Source organism: Engraulis encrasicolus, chromosome 19, assembly GCF_034702125.1.
Source record: "Engraulis encrasicolus isolate BLACKSEA-1 chromosome 19, IST_EnEncr_1.0, whole genome shotgun sequence".
NCBI classification, from domain to species: domain Eukaryota; kingdom Metazoa; phylum Chordata; class Actinopteri; order Clupeiformes; family Engraulidae; genus Engraulis; species Engraulis encrasicolus.
This window is the reverse complement of record NC_085875.1, coordinates 31,326,382-31,344,315: the sequence shown is the minus strand read 5'-3', so window position 1 is coordinate 31,344,315 and position 17,934 is coordinate 31,326,382. Positions and strand designations below refer to the sequence as shown.

General features: G+C 44.8%; 1 protein-coding gene across 3 annotated transcripts in view; it reads right to left on the bottom strand.

Moving 5' to 3' along the window:
• The window catches only part of LOC134435241 (doublecortin domain-containing protein 2), a 145,263-nt gene that overhangs the window by 99,780 nt on the left and 27,549 nt on the right, over positions 1-17,934 (bottom strand). Inside the window, exon 13 of one of the 3 annotated variants that reach the window (XM_063184119.1) lies at positions 2,678-2,839. The exons of the other annotated variants lie outside the window; for them this stretch is intronic. Within the exon in view, the coding sequence (XP_063040189.1) occupies positions 2,837-2,839 (3 nt within the window). The 3' untranslated portion in view covers positions 2,678-2,836. Of the gene's footprint in view, positions 1-2,677; positions 2,840-17,934 lie in introns of those variants that run through there. 3 annotated transcript variants of the gene reach the window in all.

The window sequence follows — 17,934 nt, the reverse complement described above, 5'->3', positions numbered from 1 at the left end:
GGCTTTGAAGAGCGCACAGAAAATTATTTCACTGAGTTGGCGAAATTATTTGCCATTCCCCCACCTCCCATCAATGAGGACGGCCCAGCGTGACATTTCATGCTCTCCGCAGTTTCTTTCCTTTTTTCTTGTTTTTTTCCCCCCTTCTTTTAAAAAAAAAAAGCATGCCGCCGGTAACGGGCAGAGGGAGAGAGAGAGAGGATGTCCTCAAAGTCCACAGAGCCATCTGAATTTGATTATCCTGTGAAACAGCGGGACTCAGGAAGCATTCCCATAAGCTCGCAGCTGCTGTCGGGGAGTTTGCGATGATGCCATGTGAAGACTGTCGTAATGGCAGCGCCGCTGCCAGTCTGACTGACCTCATCATCCTTGACATTTACCACAGCGCCTTGCATCTCTCTCTCTCTCACTCTCTCTACACACACACACACACACACAGATACAGACACACACAAACAAGTGCACGGTATGCACACACTCACCTTGCAACACAGCATCTTGCATCTCACAGTCTCTACACACACACACACACACACACAAGCGCACGTACACACGCACACACACAGGCGTATGGTATGCACAAAAACACCTTGCAACACAGCCCCACCCAAACAGACGTACAGCTCAAACACACACTCACACACGCCTCCATCATGCCTGTCCTATGGTGTGCAGTAAACAAACGCCTCTTCCCTGATGCCTATCAGTTTTTGTGTAACTGGGCACACCGAGAGAAGACAGAGAGAGCAGACTCAGAGAGAGAGAGAGAGAGAGGGAGAGAGGGAGAGCAAGAGAGAGAGTAAAGTTTTAGTCAACGTGGCAATGGGGAAGAAAACAGGTTTGCCCAGGCTGCCATCAACAGGGGTATCTGAGACTAATCTCAAAGGAAAGCTGTCAAGTCGGTGCACATAACGGTCTGATGAAACTGAGCAGTAAATGCTTCATAAAGCATTCATAAATATGCAATTGGTGGGCTAATAGCTGTTGCTTAAACCCCAGCTTCAGCCCTCATTATCCCCCTCTATCCACCGGGATCCATCTTTCACAGCAGAGGGTGCAGGGGAATATCTCTTAAAAAATATATAAATATAAAAGAAATAAATAAAAAATAAAAACTCCACACACAGTGTGTGTCTCGCCACACTTGGGCTCTCCTGGAAGCAGTCTTTTTGATCTGGTGCCCAAGTAGCGGAGACAGATATTTTTCAGGCATGCTGTGGGTTGGCAAGAGTATAGCGGAGCAAACATTCTGACTTAAATATGTCAGAGATGCCAAATACTGTATGTCAAAACTCGACAAACCATAGCGAAAACCGGCACAGGATATAATATGAGGAAGGATTGATTTTGACATGAAAGGAGAGAAAAAAATAATAGAAAGCCGGTGCCATCAGTTGTTCTCCAAATCATTATTCATACAAAAAGGCAGGATTTGGATTGAAAAATCTAAAAGAGTTTTTTATTATTTTTATTTCCAGGGTTCGTTTCATTTCCAGGGGCCGATATACACATTTTTGCACAAATGCCAAATGCGAGGCATATAATGGACATTGTATCAACTTGGATGTCATGCAGATGGCATTAATATTTAAATATTCGCATAGAAAGAAGACAGCATAGCGGAGCATGCAGCATCTGAAATAGACATGCTACATATCTCTGTACGCGTGGCATTTAACATGATTACGTCGTTTTGCTCTGTGTTTCCCAATCTCCTCTATAGTCATGTAAATCTGTATTCATCATGGGCTCCAAATTGAGACCTGGTGTACCTGAACACCCTGACAGCCAGCCACTGCCATCATCATCATCACCACCACCACCACCACCACCACACACCCCCAGCATCCCTACTGCCCCCCTCCTGCCTCCACCACCTGACAGTATGTCAGTATGCCCTGGGTTATCGGCGAGTAAGGCTCATCAGAATGGCTGTATTTCTTCACACACCCCAAAAGTCTCACACACAATGAGAAATGGCGAGATAAGGGGCGGGAGACCATTTCTCTTGACATTCACGACGGCAAACTCATCAGTCATGCTGTCAGAGCCAGTGGTCTGGGCTAGTTTTGGATTTATGAGGAATAATGATGGGTTGAAAATAGCAGTAAAAGCCTTGCCCTTACCTTTTGCTTTGGAGTGTGTGTGTGTGTGTGTGTGTGTGTGTGTGTGTGTGTGTGTGTGTGTGTGTGTGTGTGTGTGTGTGTGTGTGTGTGTCCGTGTCCGTGTGTGCATACATGTGTGTGCGTGCATACATGTGTGTGCGTGTTTGTCTGTGGAGGCACATTCTGCATAAAGACCCCATTTCTTCTGTGCGTGACCCCAGAACTGATTTCTCATTCTATCCCGGCGTGATAAGGGGCTTTTGTGTGTCATATGTTTGCTTTTGTATAGCATTTCATCTGTTTATGCGCTTTCTTCCCTATTTACTTCGGCACACCATCATATACAGGTGGCATATATTTACCTACTGCTGCTGCTTCTTCAAAAACACAGGGACATATCTCACTTTGAGTCTCCTTTAGGAAAAGTTTTCTATTCCTGTGTGATGAACCACAGAAATAATCAGAGTATTGACTACATTTTCCCCGTCACTTACAGAAATACTTTTTATTTTCCTAGTCGCCATTCTCCATCAACCTGACTGCAGAAATGACACCACGATCAACAAGAGGGAGAGCATTCCGGATGCCTCTGCTTTATTTCCAACTCCTGTGACAGTCAGCCACTGATACCTCTGTCCAGATAGATGTCTGCTGAGCTCAAGTCCAATCATCTGACACCATGTGTAGAAGGAACGTTCCGATGATACCAAATACTGTTGCCAGGCCAGGACTCACTGCAGTGATAGAGGAGAGAGAGAGAGAGAGAGAGAGAGAGAGAGAGAGAGAGAGAGAGAGAGAGAGAGAGAGAGAGAGAGAGAGAGAGAGAGAATGAGAATGAGAGAACGAGAGAGAGGAGAAGGTAAGACAGCATTGTTTTCATTCACACGTCCAACCACTTTGACAAAACACAGACAACACTTGAGGGTGTGGGTGATCATTTTCCATTGGTCCAAAGGTTTATCCCAGAACTGCAAACCTATACGTACGTGTTCCCTGGTGGAAATTGCTGTCCCGCATAAAAAAAGGACGAGTAAATTCTGTGACTGAATGTTTCAGGGAGGAGAGCACTGTTGGGGTAATTTCAAATCAAGTGTATGGGGCCAGACTTCTCGAAGCTCAAGTGGCTCTTTGATCAGGGGAGAAAATTGAACCTCGGACCAGAGGCTTGTTGTGCCGGGCTGCGGCGAATGCACAGTGACACTGGTCGAGCTCTGCCGGCGACAACTCGATCAATTCCGTTGTGTCTCATTCAGCCCGGACCGTAAGAGAGACGGGAATAGCAAATGACTCATTTAGGATCTGAGGCGCAAGTCAGAGTTCACTCTGAAGCAATTCTGAAGTGCAAGTACTCTCTGTGGCAAGACTTTTGAGGCTGAGCTTTTAAATGGAGTTCGTTTGTAGTGCTCTGTTAAATGGAAATCCACTCTCCCGGACCGCACACAGGCCTCTGAGAGCGAGTCGATAAAACAGTATATATTTATTTTAAAAGAAAAGGCTTGTTCTGCCTCTTCTAACCTTACTTTTAAATCATGCCTATTCATCCTGTGACATTTAATGGAAGTAGCATAAAATCACTGAGGACATGTCCATTTGTATGTGCGACACAGTGCTGCAATAGTCTTGAAAGGCGTAATGTGGTTTTATGTTCCCGTATAGTCTTTTAGCCAAGGGCCATACTTTGAGACATTTTCTGTGCTATACTTATTTATATATATTTATGCATTTATATATTTTTCAAAAAATTCTGGTTGATGAGCAACCACCTCAACATTTAGGCTACACACACAATCAAATTGAATGCATTTGACACAAACAATGATTGATGGACTGATTTGCTTCAGGGTGTCAAAGCAAAAGTCAGGTTGACAAATCGGAGTCTTGTCAGCAAAGCTCCATCCTAAGCCTGTGGATTTGCAGAACCCTGCCTTTGCATCCAGCTAGGCTGTTGCCGCTGCTGCTGCTGCTGCTGCTGCTGCTGTTGATGTTGTTGTCATCCTCCCCCATAACACCACAATCCTACATCCCCCCCATCCCCATCCCCACCTCCCCACACACGCACCCCACTTGTTTTCCTCAAAGTTCACTGACACCACATCGGCTGCTCCCCCTTCCCAAACTAACCTTAATGTAGACAGAGCCAAGTCTGCAATTCCGAAGGCGGCTCGGCGAGCCTGGAGGAGCGCCTTGCTTCTTCAGCAGGAAGTACACACAGGAGGAGAGCCGGGCATTTTTCAATGCATTTAGATGAGACCTTTAACAAAGGTCTCTAATGCAGATATCAATGATCCCTGAGAGAGGCTATCAGAGTGGAATTGGCTGACGGGGATGTCACTGCGCGCATGAAAAATGATGGATCCAATTTGTACACTCCCCGCCGCCTCATCCGTCTGCCGGGCGCTGGGCAGGCCAGCGGCCACGCCGGTCGTTAAAAGAGGAAGCCGGACCGCTATGGCTGGACCTTCAGCCTGTGAGTGCGCGCGGCTTGCCGGTTAAATTGCCACTTTACCTGGCATTTCATTTGTCTGTCACGGCGACCGTGGCAGCTCTCGCAGAGTCAATGATGACAACTTAAAGTGAACTTTCAAGAAAAATAATAACAGCCCTTGCTTTTCATCTATTCTTCATTTGTTCCACTCCCCAAGGACAAGAATGTGCAATATTAAAGAACAAATACCCTCATACCTCAGAGCTATGTGGCGCTCTTCCTTCAACTCATCCAATTGTGTGTCCTCTATACAGTAGTAATATCTATCTATCACGCACACGAAACATATAGCAGAGATTCAGCTAAATCAGCTTTGCGTTGACGTTCACCCCTAAAATATTTATCTGGGTCAGAAAAGTGAGGTAATGACTGATAAGGACAACCTGCCAATTTGAAAGTCGTCCTTTAAAACTCTTTGGGTTTTGGTGATCGGGTTCCTCTGCTCTGGCGCCGACAAGGCCGGCTTCGGCTTCGGGTTTAATGGAGTGACTTCGGGAGGCAGCGGCAGCTTGATCTACTGCCGCTCGGCGACGTGCCCTTGAGGCGAGAGGTAAATTTGCGAAGTTAATCACTTAATGAGGCCAATTAAACATGGGAGAGCCCAGGTGTAATGAGCGCCACCCCGGTGCCTGCAGCAGAATGAGGGGTGATTTCCCCCTGCTCGGGAATAGGGGTGGTGGGTTGGTTGGTGGTGGAGGGTGGCGTGGCTGGGAGAGGGGGCAGTTGGAGTGGAAGGGGGTGGCCGCATTTAATCCCCATTTCCTCCTCACACTTTCAGCCAACGCCGCTCAATGAAGTAAATCACGTGGGGACCACATGCCTCTTGCCACACACACACACACACACACACACACACACACACATCTACACACATACACACACCCCATAGAGGTGTGTTCACTTTGGCTTCGGCGTCAACCATAACAACCTGGAAGGAAAGGAACCAGTCTGCTGATGAATTATGCTGTATATTAAGGCTGGCGGATAAAGGGATGGATGAGGGACATGTCGCATGGCCCTGTTGCACTGGCTTTAGCACTTTTGTTTGTTGAGGACTGCTAACAAGATTAGCGCGTGATGCAGAGGGCGACGTCAAGTAGCCTCTTAATGTGTAATGGTAGCTAAGCATATTGAGGGGACATGGTGGGCCGCCCGCGCTGTGATATGACAACATGCGTTCTTCGGCTCCCGTCTAGTCAATAAATATTACAGTAACTTATGACTGCGTTAGAGAAACAATTACAGAGATGGCCACATAAATCACGGCGAGTGGGCGTCATCCGAAAACAAAGTGTGTGGTCAGTGTGTCTTCCTCCCCACGGTAACAAGCTCATCCACTTTAGATTCGACATGGTGGCATAATATGATTCCAGATTTAAAGTGGCCAATATCATTTTTTACACGAAATTGTTTGTAGCTCTTTTTGCTTAATGACACCTCATTTCTCTCCAAGTAGGCTGCACTCACTATGCCTTAGAGGTGCATAAATCACTACAAGCCCACTTATGAGCTTAAGTGCTTTCTGTCGGCAGGTAAGTGATCTTGGCATAAACCAGAAGAGAGGCTCTGGAATGGCAAAGGTGACAGATGGCAAAGGTCACCATGAAGAGAGGCCTTGTGGGTAAAAACCCTCTTATATCCTCTTCTCTGGTGGTGGGCACATAAAATAAAAACACGGATCTGTGACACTTGAGCGAGTCTTTCCACACCTAGGAATTTTTAATCCCACATATTTTTTTATGCTATCACACCAGCTCACAAATATACCCCCTGGTTATCTGTAACTATTCAAGCTCAAAAGCTACCACAGTGCAGGATGGCTCACAGTATCTTTGCTCAGTATCTTACAAAATTGCATTGGTTTCTTTAAAACACACACACAATGTCACGCCGACTGACATTTAACAACCAGGCAACAAACCCTTGGATAAATCCTTCACTTCACCTTACATGGAACCAACATCCATTTTCTCATTAGGATAAAAAAGAAAAACTGAAATGGGGTTGTGTATGTGGCCGCCGCCGCCTCAAACGGTGTCTGTGATATACACTTAATCCGTCATTATCGCGTCTTTGAAGTGACCTCACCTCTCCGTGTTCCCAGTGCGACCCAGAAGCACTCTCCCTCTCCCTCTCGGCTGCCCGTCTCCTCATTAACCGCCGGGAAATGAAGCTTTGCGTGCCCGGCCGCGTTGGGACTTTGATGTTCCCCAACGATGTCCACGCACCAAGGCGAAAACATTACGGCCTTTAATCAATTACCGGGCCTCACCTTTGGGGCAGTACATTCATTACATCTGATAGGAGCAGATAAAGGACAATATTCCGGCTGCGTGTCAAGATTGAAACCAAGGTAATAGCGAAGATATGGGGCGACTAAGAGTGGGCAATCTTTTTTTTCTTTTTTAGTACGCTGAACATATCTCTGCTTCACTGGATTAACATATGCAGGCTCACAGGAAATCTTAAGTGACTTTGCAGACATAATTTATGTTTGAGGTGATTTATTGCCTTATGATCACTGCAGAAACAGATCTCCTAAAGGGGTCTGCATATGTTGCGGCTAAGTGATATCCATTATAAAACTTTATCACAGCAATGAAATGAAATGAATCTATCAAAAAGACATGGGTCTTCATTATGCAAAACAGATTTCAAATCACTGAAATATGTATCAGAGGTTTTAAAATATGATTAATTGCAAATGAAAGAGTGACCCACGCTTAAAGGAAAAACAATACTTACAAGACTACCCTCACGAGCAAAAGACCATGTCTCTCCACAGCTGAGACTCATGCTTGCCCATCACTCCAACACAACTGATGTTTCATCACCATAGATAGGGGGGGGGGATAAATGGCCTAAAAATCAAAATTTTGGAAAATGATTACGCCCACTTCAGGGATGGTGCATTGGGTCATTTGAGAGATATTTTGTATTGGAAGTTGGTACCCATCATGAAATAAACCCCCCACCCCACCCAAAAAACTAAATCGGACATGTTTTTTGCCCTGTTTTCCCCCTTTTAGCATTAAAGATACATATACATATCTTGAGAGAATACTTTGGTTCACCTGTCAGATATTGCAATGTTCTAATGTGATAAGGTACATTTACATATTACATTGTGGCTGCTGGTTGACTGCAAGCAAACTATTGAAATCCCCAAGCAGACAGCCATTTTCTATCAGTGAGGCGAGCTCAGCTGTGATTGAAGTAGGCAACACTATGTTTGGACGTTGGAAAAGTGCTGGGGAATCTGATAAGGTCTTTGACAAGGATACTACAAGGGTATACAGTGCCATATACTAGAACAGGGGTGGGGAACCTATGTCTTGAGGCTGTTTTATGCGGCCCCTGACATAATTTCAATATTATGCAGCTTCATATGAACTGTGACATATTTTGTAAAGGAATCTTGAAATTTCCATTTGCAACACAATTAAGATATATTCAGGGGACCTAGAGAAGGTGGGGTCTGTTTGTAAAGGTGGCTACAATATAGGCCTTAAGTGCAGGGGGAAATCCTGGTTTGCGTTCATAGTTACGGCCCTTGGAGGACTTTTACGGCCCTTGGAGCAATTCGAAGTGGCAATTTGAATGAAAAAGGTTCCCCACCCCTTTACAGGCAGCATAAGGCCAGCTCTACAGTTAATTGAGTCCTTAAGTCTGTCTCTAATTGTGGAAAAGCTTCAGGTGCATCATACGTATTCTGGTTTACTGGTATGAGAATCAACATATGCTGGTGAAATGTGGAAATAGCCTATCTACTCCTTTCTGTGTAGGCAATGGAGTTAGACAAGGGGGACTCCTATCTACAGCCTTGTTCAACCAATACATGGACAACCTCTCCAAACAACTGGGGAGGTGTAAGACAGCATGGCTGATAGGAAACACTGTTTTAAACCATTTGATATATGCAGATGATCTGGCTATTATGTCCCCCAGCACTGTTGGGTTTCAGCAACTCCTGAATGTGTGTTCTGAGCATGGGGTTGAGTTTGATGTACAGTATAATGCAAAAAAAATAGTGCTGTGTTGATATATATAGCCAAGGAAGAGTATAAAGTTCTAACGTTTTATCTGCCAGGGCAATCAAGCAGTACAAAATATCTTGGGCACATTATCACTGAGAAGTTGGGAGATGATGCTATAGACAGAGGTGAGTGTTGCATGTCCAGGCAAATATGTTAGTAAGACAAGTTTGTTCTGATGATGTGAAAGTAAACTTGCTTACTGTACTCCTATGTATGCAGCCCCAATATGGGTCAGCTACAAAAAATACCCTGCGTAAATTCCAAGTAGCATAATGAAGTAACTTAGTATAATGATTGCTTAACTATATTGCTGAAAAAAACTAGAAGTTGCAGTGCTAGTTAAATAATTTGTCACTCAGGACAGGACTAAGTACTCCACAGGCTCTCTTTAAGAAATTGATGTTTAAGTTCATTTGTCGTCTGGAAAGCTGTCTCAAAACTGTATTATAAGGATTCTCACAAGCCCCAGATGCAGCTCTGTCAGATATCAATCATGAATGTGGAAGCATTGGTATGGCTGCCTCTTAAGACTGTCATGACTGATGGTATTTTGTACATGCTTATGCAAGATTTCTCCCCTCTCTCCTTCTTTTGATGTCTATTTTCATGTATGGAGAATTCAGGGCAATTGGGCCACTTTTTTGCAAGTGAATGGCCCAAAGTCGCCCAATTTACCTGAATTCACCAATGTTGCATGTCCTCTTATTGGGCCTAGAGCCTGTAATATATACAGTATTGGCAGACTGTAAGAATAGTGAATGCATACAAAGGGCAGAACAGGTAAAAACTGTTTTTGTGTTCTTTTTTTAATTTTAAACAGAGGTGGGGGGGTTATTTTCAAGATACAGAGTCACTTTGAGGTGTAACATTTCTTCTAATAGTTTTAATTAAATATCGAATGGATTTGAAAGCATTTATGCAACGGTATATAAGCAAACAGTAAAAATAGCTTATGCATACCAGGCGGAATGGGCAGAAAATGCCACTTTTGGGTTCTTTTTTTTCATTTTCAAGGGTGTGGGGGTTATTTTCAAGATACAGAGTTACTTTTGGTGTCAAAGTTCTTGTATTTATAGTGTTAATCATGTCCCAAATGGGCGTGTTGAAATTTTGAACTTGATGATTATCCCCCCCCCCCCTACCATAGACAGAGAGGGGAAAAAGCAGTCTACTTTCATTGAAATGCACGGCCACCAGCACGTTACCTCCATGCTATTACATTAAAAACAAACAAAACCAAAACAAATCACCATATTGTCAGATCGAAATAATGGTAAACAGCAGGGACCTCATGGGAATATGGCCCAGGATTGCTTTCAAAGACTCACGTGCAGTGCACCACTGCCCTCTGGACCTATCCAAGAAATTTAACACAAGCACAAAAAAAAATCACGAATCCCCAGTGTTTACACGTATGGCTTAGCTGGCCCACCACACAAAGCAAGGCAGCAGGCACGTTACACATGCAAATGGAAGGGACGCTCTCTCTCTCTCCCCCACACTCATTCCTCCTTCTCCCCCCTCCTCGAGCTGCGCCTCATCAGATGTGATGCCCAGGCGGGATGCTAATCTGCAAAGTGTGCGTACACACAGAGGCATCACGGCCATCTGCCCTCACCACACTGGGCATCCATCTTACCGGGACACAATGAGCCATGGGCATGATGGGACAGTAGGAGTTGGGTCGGGGAGGAATTGACTTGGGCTAGGACAAAAAGTGATGGGGGGAAAGAGAGAGAGAGACAGAGAGAGAGAGAGAGAGACAGAGAGAGAGAGAGAGAGAGAGGGAGAGGGAGAGAGAGAGACTAGTGCCCCTATCAAATCACTTGTGATACCTCAATAGGTTCCTGCAGCTAACCACTTATGTATTTGGCATTACTTTACCATAGTATGTTCAATGGTTGCTATCTCGTGGTTTCAAGGTCAACACTCTTTCCAGGTTAAAAACCAGAATGCTGTGGGGTATAGATGGGCTTAAATGCAATTCACTCTGTTGCTTCAGGATGTCTTCTCTCCTTCCGGCTTGCCAGAACACATTCTATATCCCCTGACACCGGATATCAACAATTACTTCTTCGACATCCATGTCAAAGCCACTTGTCCTCCTGGTGAAAAGGGCATCGCTACATTTTCCTCAAAAGTGTGGCGCCGGTTCGTGTCGTGTCGAGTCTCCGATGCCACGTCCCCACGCGCTTGCCAAGCTACAGTACCGGTCTCCACTGTCGGCAAAGCACACACACACATGGCAGATGATATCATCTGGGATTTTTTTTTTCGTTCTCCATTTGTTTTTATTTTTAGCCATCGTTCCCTCACCACAGCCCCAATCAGCCGTGCTGGCCCCCGGTGATACTGCCTCTCTCTCTCTCCCCTGCCTCTCGCCCGCCTCTTATCAGGCACAGGGGGCTTTTAGCCTCAACTTCCAGCCATTAACAGGGACTAACCGGAAAGACTGCCTGCGTGGAAAGAAAGAAGGAAAGAAAAAAAAGGAATGAAGGAAAGAGGAGGAGGAGGAGGAGGAGAAGAGTGGCCTCCTGGTGGCTGCAGATGATGTCAGCGCTAAAAAGGGGCCTGAGGCAGTGCAGATACTGCAGTCTGCTGAGGAGCCTCTCTCTCTCTCTCTCTCTCTCTCTCTCTCTCTCTCTCTCTCTCTCTCTCTCTCTCTCTCCTCTGACCCCCCCAGAGGAGTACCTAGTCTCTAAAGCTGTCATGTAAATCCTGGAAAGGGAGGTGGAGAGGGGCATGAAACCGGAAACAGGCATAGGGAATGGAGCAGGGGGGCATACACCCCCATCCCCTTTGGATGCAGTGTGTCTGTATAGGGTTACATGCTGTAGGGTGCCAACGACTAAAACCTGAAACATGCATAGGGAATGGTGGCATACAGTACACCCCTCCCAATGGATGTCAGTGTGTCTGCACTGCAGTTGGGGTACGCTTATAGTACACATACCTGCAGCAGGAAGTTAAGCCCACCAACCCAACACCCCATCCCACCCCAACGCAACTCCCGGTCGGATGTCCTTTTCCATTTCCAAGTCCAGTCAGCTTGGTGTGACAAAGCAATAAGTTCCTGTGGCCCCCTACTCAGCACTTTCAAAACGTCCTTCACTGAGTAATTATTCTAGGTGCAGCGTCATCGTTTTGAATCAGGCTTTTTTTTTTCATGATTTCCTTCCTTCCTTCCTTCCTTCCCACGATGGCGCATGGGATTTACTTGTCATACATACAGTATCTCAATCTGCAGAAAATGTGTCATGCAGCACTCCCCAGTAGACTCTCTCTTTTTTCATATATTCTCTTCCTGTACAGCCCCCCTTATCTCACACATAGCAATGCCATTATGTGCAAACACACACACGCACACGCACACGCACGCACACACACACACACACACACACACACACACACACACACACACACACACACACACACACACACACACACGCACACGCATGTATGTATGGAGGGAACAGCATCAAGTACTGTACTGTACTGTATATAGTGTACATCCTGCAGCTTTCTGCTGATGCATGGAGTGAGGTGTATACTGATGGTATCAAAGCCCCTCGCTGCACATGCTGTACTGTGGCAGGCCGTGCTGCTTATGTCGCCTCTTTATCAGTGGCGCTGCATGCATATACAGCATGTGTGCGTATACGGTATTATTCAGACTTGCTGTCGCACGCATTAAAATACAGACTTGCATGTGTGCACACACACACACAAAATAAACACCACACACACACATGCACGCTTGTTCTTCTCTCTCTCTCTCTTTCTCTCTCTCTCACACACACACACACACAGACGCAAACACCAGCGTGTACTGTACATACACCAACTCACACTCACACACATATGCGCGGACGCACGCACGCACGCACGCACGCACGCACACACACACACACACACACACACACACAGAGTGAAATAACTTGGCACAAATGAGAATGCTTGTACACACGCACGCGCCCTTAAAGAGTCACAATATTTACCACAAAGTTTTACTCAGCTCCGATAATTGGGTAATTTTCATAATGGTCAGGGATACTTTGACAGCGTGCTGAGAAGCAAAGTGCTTCAGGTCCTCTGAGCTTTCTGCATGCAGTGATTTGCTTATGCATGACAACGAAGTCCCAATACACAGTCTAACCATTTGAGGTCAGCTTGTATAGCCTCGCATTCAAATTAATACAATTTTTAAGTCAATTTCATTGAGCTGAAGTAACTGCAAGTCTGCACTTGCTAATGAGGTCAAGCCACCAAAAGGCAAGAAAGAATAAATTGATTGCAACCTATTAGTAAACGGTGGACTTATTAGCTTAATTGAAGCACAAACGGGGGGGGATTAATGGAATACAAGAAATGTGTACAGCCAGAGCTGTTATGCAGCAGATTACACTGTACAAGAGATTGACTAAAATGGCAGTCAATAAGGGAATGTTTGTGTGTGTGTGTGTGTGTGTGTGTGTGTGTGTGTGTGTGTGTGTGTGTGTGTGTGTGTGTGTGTGTGTGTGTGTGTGTGTGTGTGTGTGTGTGTGTGTGTGTGTGTGTGTGTGTGCAGGTGCGTGTGTGTATGTGTGTGTGCGTTCTTGCCTGCGTGCGTGCGTGCGTGTGAGCGTGCGTGTGTGTGTGCCATAATGAGATGCGTTCAGCAGTTTGCAACTGCTCTGCATGAAAGACAAGCACCTGCATAACAAGCTCAATGTTGTCTACTCTACTGTGCAGTCAGCAACACAGATTGGAGCTGCTCCACATTTTCATTTAAATTGACTACGCAGCTACGCAGTTGTTACTAAGCACTGGCCAGGATTCCTATACAGTATATCACGAAAGTGAATACACCCCTCACAGTTTTGCAGATTTTTGAGTATATCTTTTCAGAGGAAAGCATTACAGAAATGTAACTTTGACACAATGATTAGTGACCTCTTAACAACATATTTAAGTGCTTAAATTTCTTGTTTACTCAGAAAAAAAACAAAATACAGCCATTAATGTTTGAACATGTACTCACAAAGTGAGTACACCCCAGATTAAAATCCGGTAGAGAAGGGGCTATGTTGGCTCGAATCGTCTCGAAATGAAGCGAAATGAAAAGGGATGACAAGGGAGGTCATCAGTGTGCGTTTCAACCTTTCTTTGCATTGAACTTTTAAATTTTGAGTCTGCATCTGGCTTAAATAGATTGGTGTGAGATTTGAATGCAATCCTATGGAGAATATCATGATCTGCTTCAGTAGTCACAGTGCATGTTGACATGCATGTTTCTTTTAGGTGTATTTCAGATTGCCAATGTTGACAGCATTCATGCATCCCCAAACCATGCCAGTCCCACTACCATGCTTGGCTTATGAGAGGATACACCTTTTTTGTAAAACTCACTTGTTTACCACCACACATGCTTGACACCATCTAAAGCTAATTTGTTTATCTTGGTCTCTTCAGATCACACAACATGGTTCCAGTGATTCATATCCTTGGTCTGTTCATCTCTCTTGAGACCAAGATAAACAAATTTGCTTTAGATGGTGTCAAGCATGTGTGGTGGTAAACAAGTGAGTTTTACAAAAAAGGTGTATCCTCTCATAAGCCAAGCATGGTAGTGGGACTGACATGGTTTGGGGATGCATGAATGCTGTCAACATTGGCAATCTGAAATACACCTAAAAGAAACATACATGTCAACATGCACTGTGACTACTGAAGCATATCATGATATTCTCCATAGGATTGCATTCAAATCTCACACCAATCTATTTAAGCCAGATGCAGACTCAAAATTTAAAAGTTCAATGCAAAGAAAGGTTGAAACGCACACTGATGACCTCCCTTGTCATCCCTTTTCATTTCGCTTCATTTCGAGACGATTCGAGCCAACATAGCCCCTTCTGTACCGGATTTTAATCTGGGGTGTACTCACTTTTGTGAGTACATGTTCAAACATTAATGGCTGTATTTTGTTTTTTTTCTGAGTGAACAAGAAATTTAAGCGGTTAAATATGTTGTTAAAAGGTCACTAATCATTGTGTCAAAGTTACATTTCTGTAATGCTTTCCTATGAAAACATATACTCAAAAATCTGCAAAACTGTGAGGGGTGTATTCACTTTCGTGATATACTGTATATCCAATATCCTATACCCCCCTGACATACAGGTGTTTTGATATGCTTAACACTATTTCCGTCAATACAGTCGATTGACTGAATTGAATTTACATAACATATTTGAATTATATGAACTTCAGCCATGTTCAACCTCACATCCCCCACCCCACCCCCACTTCCCACCTCCATGTTCTCCCTTGAAGTATTTGCTCTGCTTTAGTGTTTCAATACACTGTAGCGCTGTATGTCATGGCCATTTCTGTTTTTTCTTAAGCGCACTCAGACTTGTGATTTTGGAGACGCCTACCCAAGCGCAGGTGCAGGTATTTAGGTCACGCCCGCCACTCTAATTTTGTCTTAGAATCAATGTCGGGCGGCGTGGCATGGTTTTGGTGCGATATAAAGATTTTACCATTTAACACATAAGAATTTGGATATTGGAAAATGGAACCTTTGTTGAAAATGAAGACTTTTTCGTTGGAATAAACAAGACCCCTTTTTTGGAAACCTGTGTTTGTGCGTAAACTTTGAACTGAACCCACGCCACCCACGGCCTTTAAGTTGGAACTTTGGAAAATTGGAAAAGGCCGATACATTAAGTAAAATCTTTTTTCGTTTGGACATTGAACTTGGAAGACATCGAATTGAATTGGATTATCTTTTGGAACTTTTCTGTTGGATTACTGGAATTTGGAAGCCGAATCAAGAAGACGCCGAAAGTCGTGAGTAACAGGTGCTTTCTTTGATGACCCGCAACGTCGGGGTGGACACTTTTGGAACCGTAATTTAAAAATTTGAAAGAACGACAAAGAAAAGACTTTTTAGTTTTGAAATATTCATTGGATTGTTTTGGAGTTTGGGACATAATACGAAATGAAATGGTAGTATATGGGATGGTCAGGACCAGGCTAGCACCACCCCCCACTGCCACTGGAAAAGCCAAAGGCAGCAGCTTCGCCACCTCTGTTGCTCAGGTGCCACACCAGAGTGACATACCCAATGCTGGAAATGCAGGTGAAATGCAGTGCTTGTTTTGCAATGACAGCCACATAGTTGATGAGTGCACAACATTCAAAAAGAAATCAAACAAAGAAAAAATTGAATTTTTGAAGAGCAAAGGTGTGTGCTTTGGATGCTTAACACCAGGCCACATAAGCAGGAACTGTCAAGAAAGGCTGGCATGTCGCACCTGCAGTAAGAGCCACCCAACAGTTCTACACATAGAACCAAAACCTCAGAACACCCCAGCTGACCATGAAACCCAGTCAGTCTCAAATGCACTTGTGTCCTTGGACTCTGAAGGTGATACTGGGGCCGGTTCTAAATGTGCACTGTCCATTCTGCCAGTTAAAGTCAAACTAAATAATAGCACAAAAGTGATTGAGACATATGCTTTTTTGGACCCAGGCAGCTCAGCAACATTTTGTACTGAGTCGTTAATGGCCCAGCTGAACGCACCTGGACAGAAAATGGACATACTGCTGAAAACAATGGGGCAGGAGAAGTATGTGAGTAGCTGCTTTAAGTGACAACACATTCTTGAAACTGCCAGATGTTTACAGTCAAAAGTCAATCCCTGTCACAAAAGACAACATACCCCAAATGGAGGACCTCAAAAAATGGCCTCACTTACAAGAAGTGGAACTGACACCAATCAATGCAAGTATTGGACTCCTGATTGGTGCAAATGCACCTAGAGCACTGGAACCCTGGAAAATAGTTAAGAGTGAAGGTAGTGGACCCTTGGCTCTACAAACTCGTCTTGGGTGGGTAATTTTCGGCCCACTTGGACATGAAGAAGATGGAGACGCCCAAGACACAACGTCTGTGCAGGTGAATCGCATCTCAATTGGAAACCTGGAAGAAAAGTTAATTATGCAGTATAATCATAATTCCATGAAACAGAACTGTGGTGAACATACTGAAATGTCTGAACATGCTGAAATCATGTCAAGCTCAGCAACACTTACCAATGGTCATGACTCCATGAAATTGCCCTTCTGTGACCCCAGTGTAGCGATGCCCAACAACAAAGTCGACCAGCAGAGGGCGCAATCCCGGCTAAAAAAATCGGCTTATGATGAGGCAGCACCACAAGAGATGGCACAAACATGGCAAAAGCACACCAAGGGTGGCGCCACTCAAACAAGTCACCATACCATACCTGCATCCGGCTGCAGCAGTCATTACTGTGTGCCGGAACAGGATGCTGGCAAAACAGTTGGAGCTCAACCTGTAAAAGCTGAGCACGAGTGGCATGCAAGCATGGACGAAGCTTCACCGCATCTGGACGCTGTCCCAGAGGTGAGAAAGGAGGCCCTTTCCTTCACAGCTCAGGCTGAAGAGGTATGTCCCACCACTAAACTGCTAATGTACTTTTCTAATTGGACAAAGCTCAAAAGAGCTGTAGCATGGATTTTGAAACTGAAAGAAAAGCTAAGGCTAAAGATAAAAGAAAATGCACAATGTGGAGATCAAACTTCTGTCAAACAAGAAAAGAAAACAAAATACTTACCACTCACAGTCGATGACCTGCTCTTAGCAGAGGAGGCGATAGTGCGCTTTGTGGAAAGGAAACACTACTCCAGTGAATTGGCTGCTCTGAAATCTGGTGGTGTGGAGAAATCCAGTCCACTGTACAACTCTGACCCCATTGCCACTGATGATGTGCTGAGAGTTGGTGGTAGGCTGAGCAGGTCCGCTTTACCTGTGGAAACACACCCTGCAATACTGCCAAAAGAAAGTCATGTCTCAAAGCTCATTCTTCAACATATGCACAATAAAGTTGGTCACAGGGGAAGAAATCATGTGCTCTCCACCCTACGACGGCAGTACTGGATTCCTCATGCAAAAGCAGGCGCCAGAAAGATCATCAGTGAGCGTGTGATATGCCGAAGAAAGCAGCACCAAAGACCAGGTGAGCAGAACATGTCTGATCTTCCTGTTGTCAGAGTGTCAGCTGATTCCTCACCATTCACTCATGTGGGCCTAGATTATTTTGGGCCAATAGAAGTAAAGAAAGGCAGAAGCCTAGTCAAAAGACATGGAGCACTTTGCACTTGCCTAACCTGTCGCGCAGTACACCTGGAGGTGGTGCTTTTTCTCAATGCAGATTCCTGTATAAACGCCATCAGGAGGTTCATCTGCCGCAGAGGCCAAGTCCAAGAATACATCGGTGACCTCTTCTGGAGGAGGT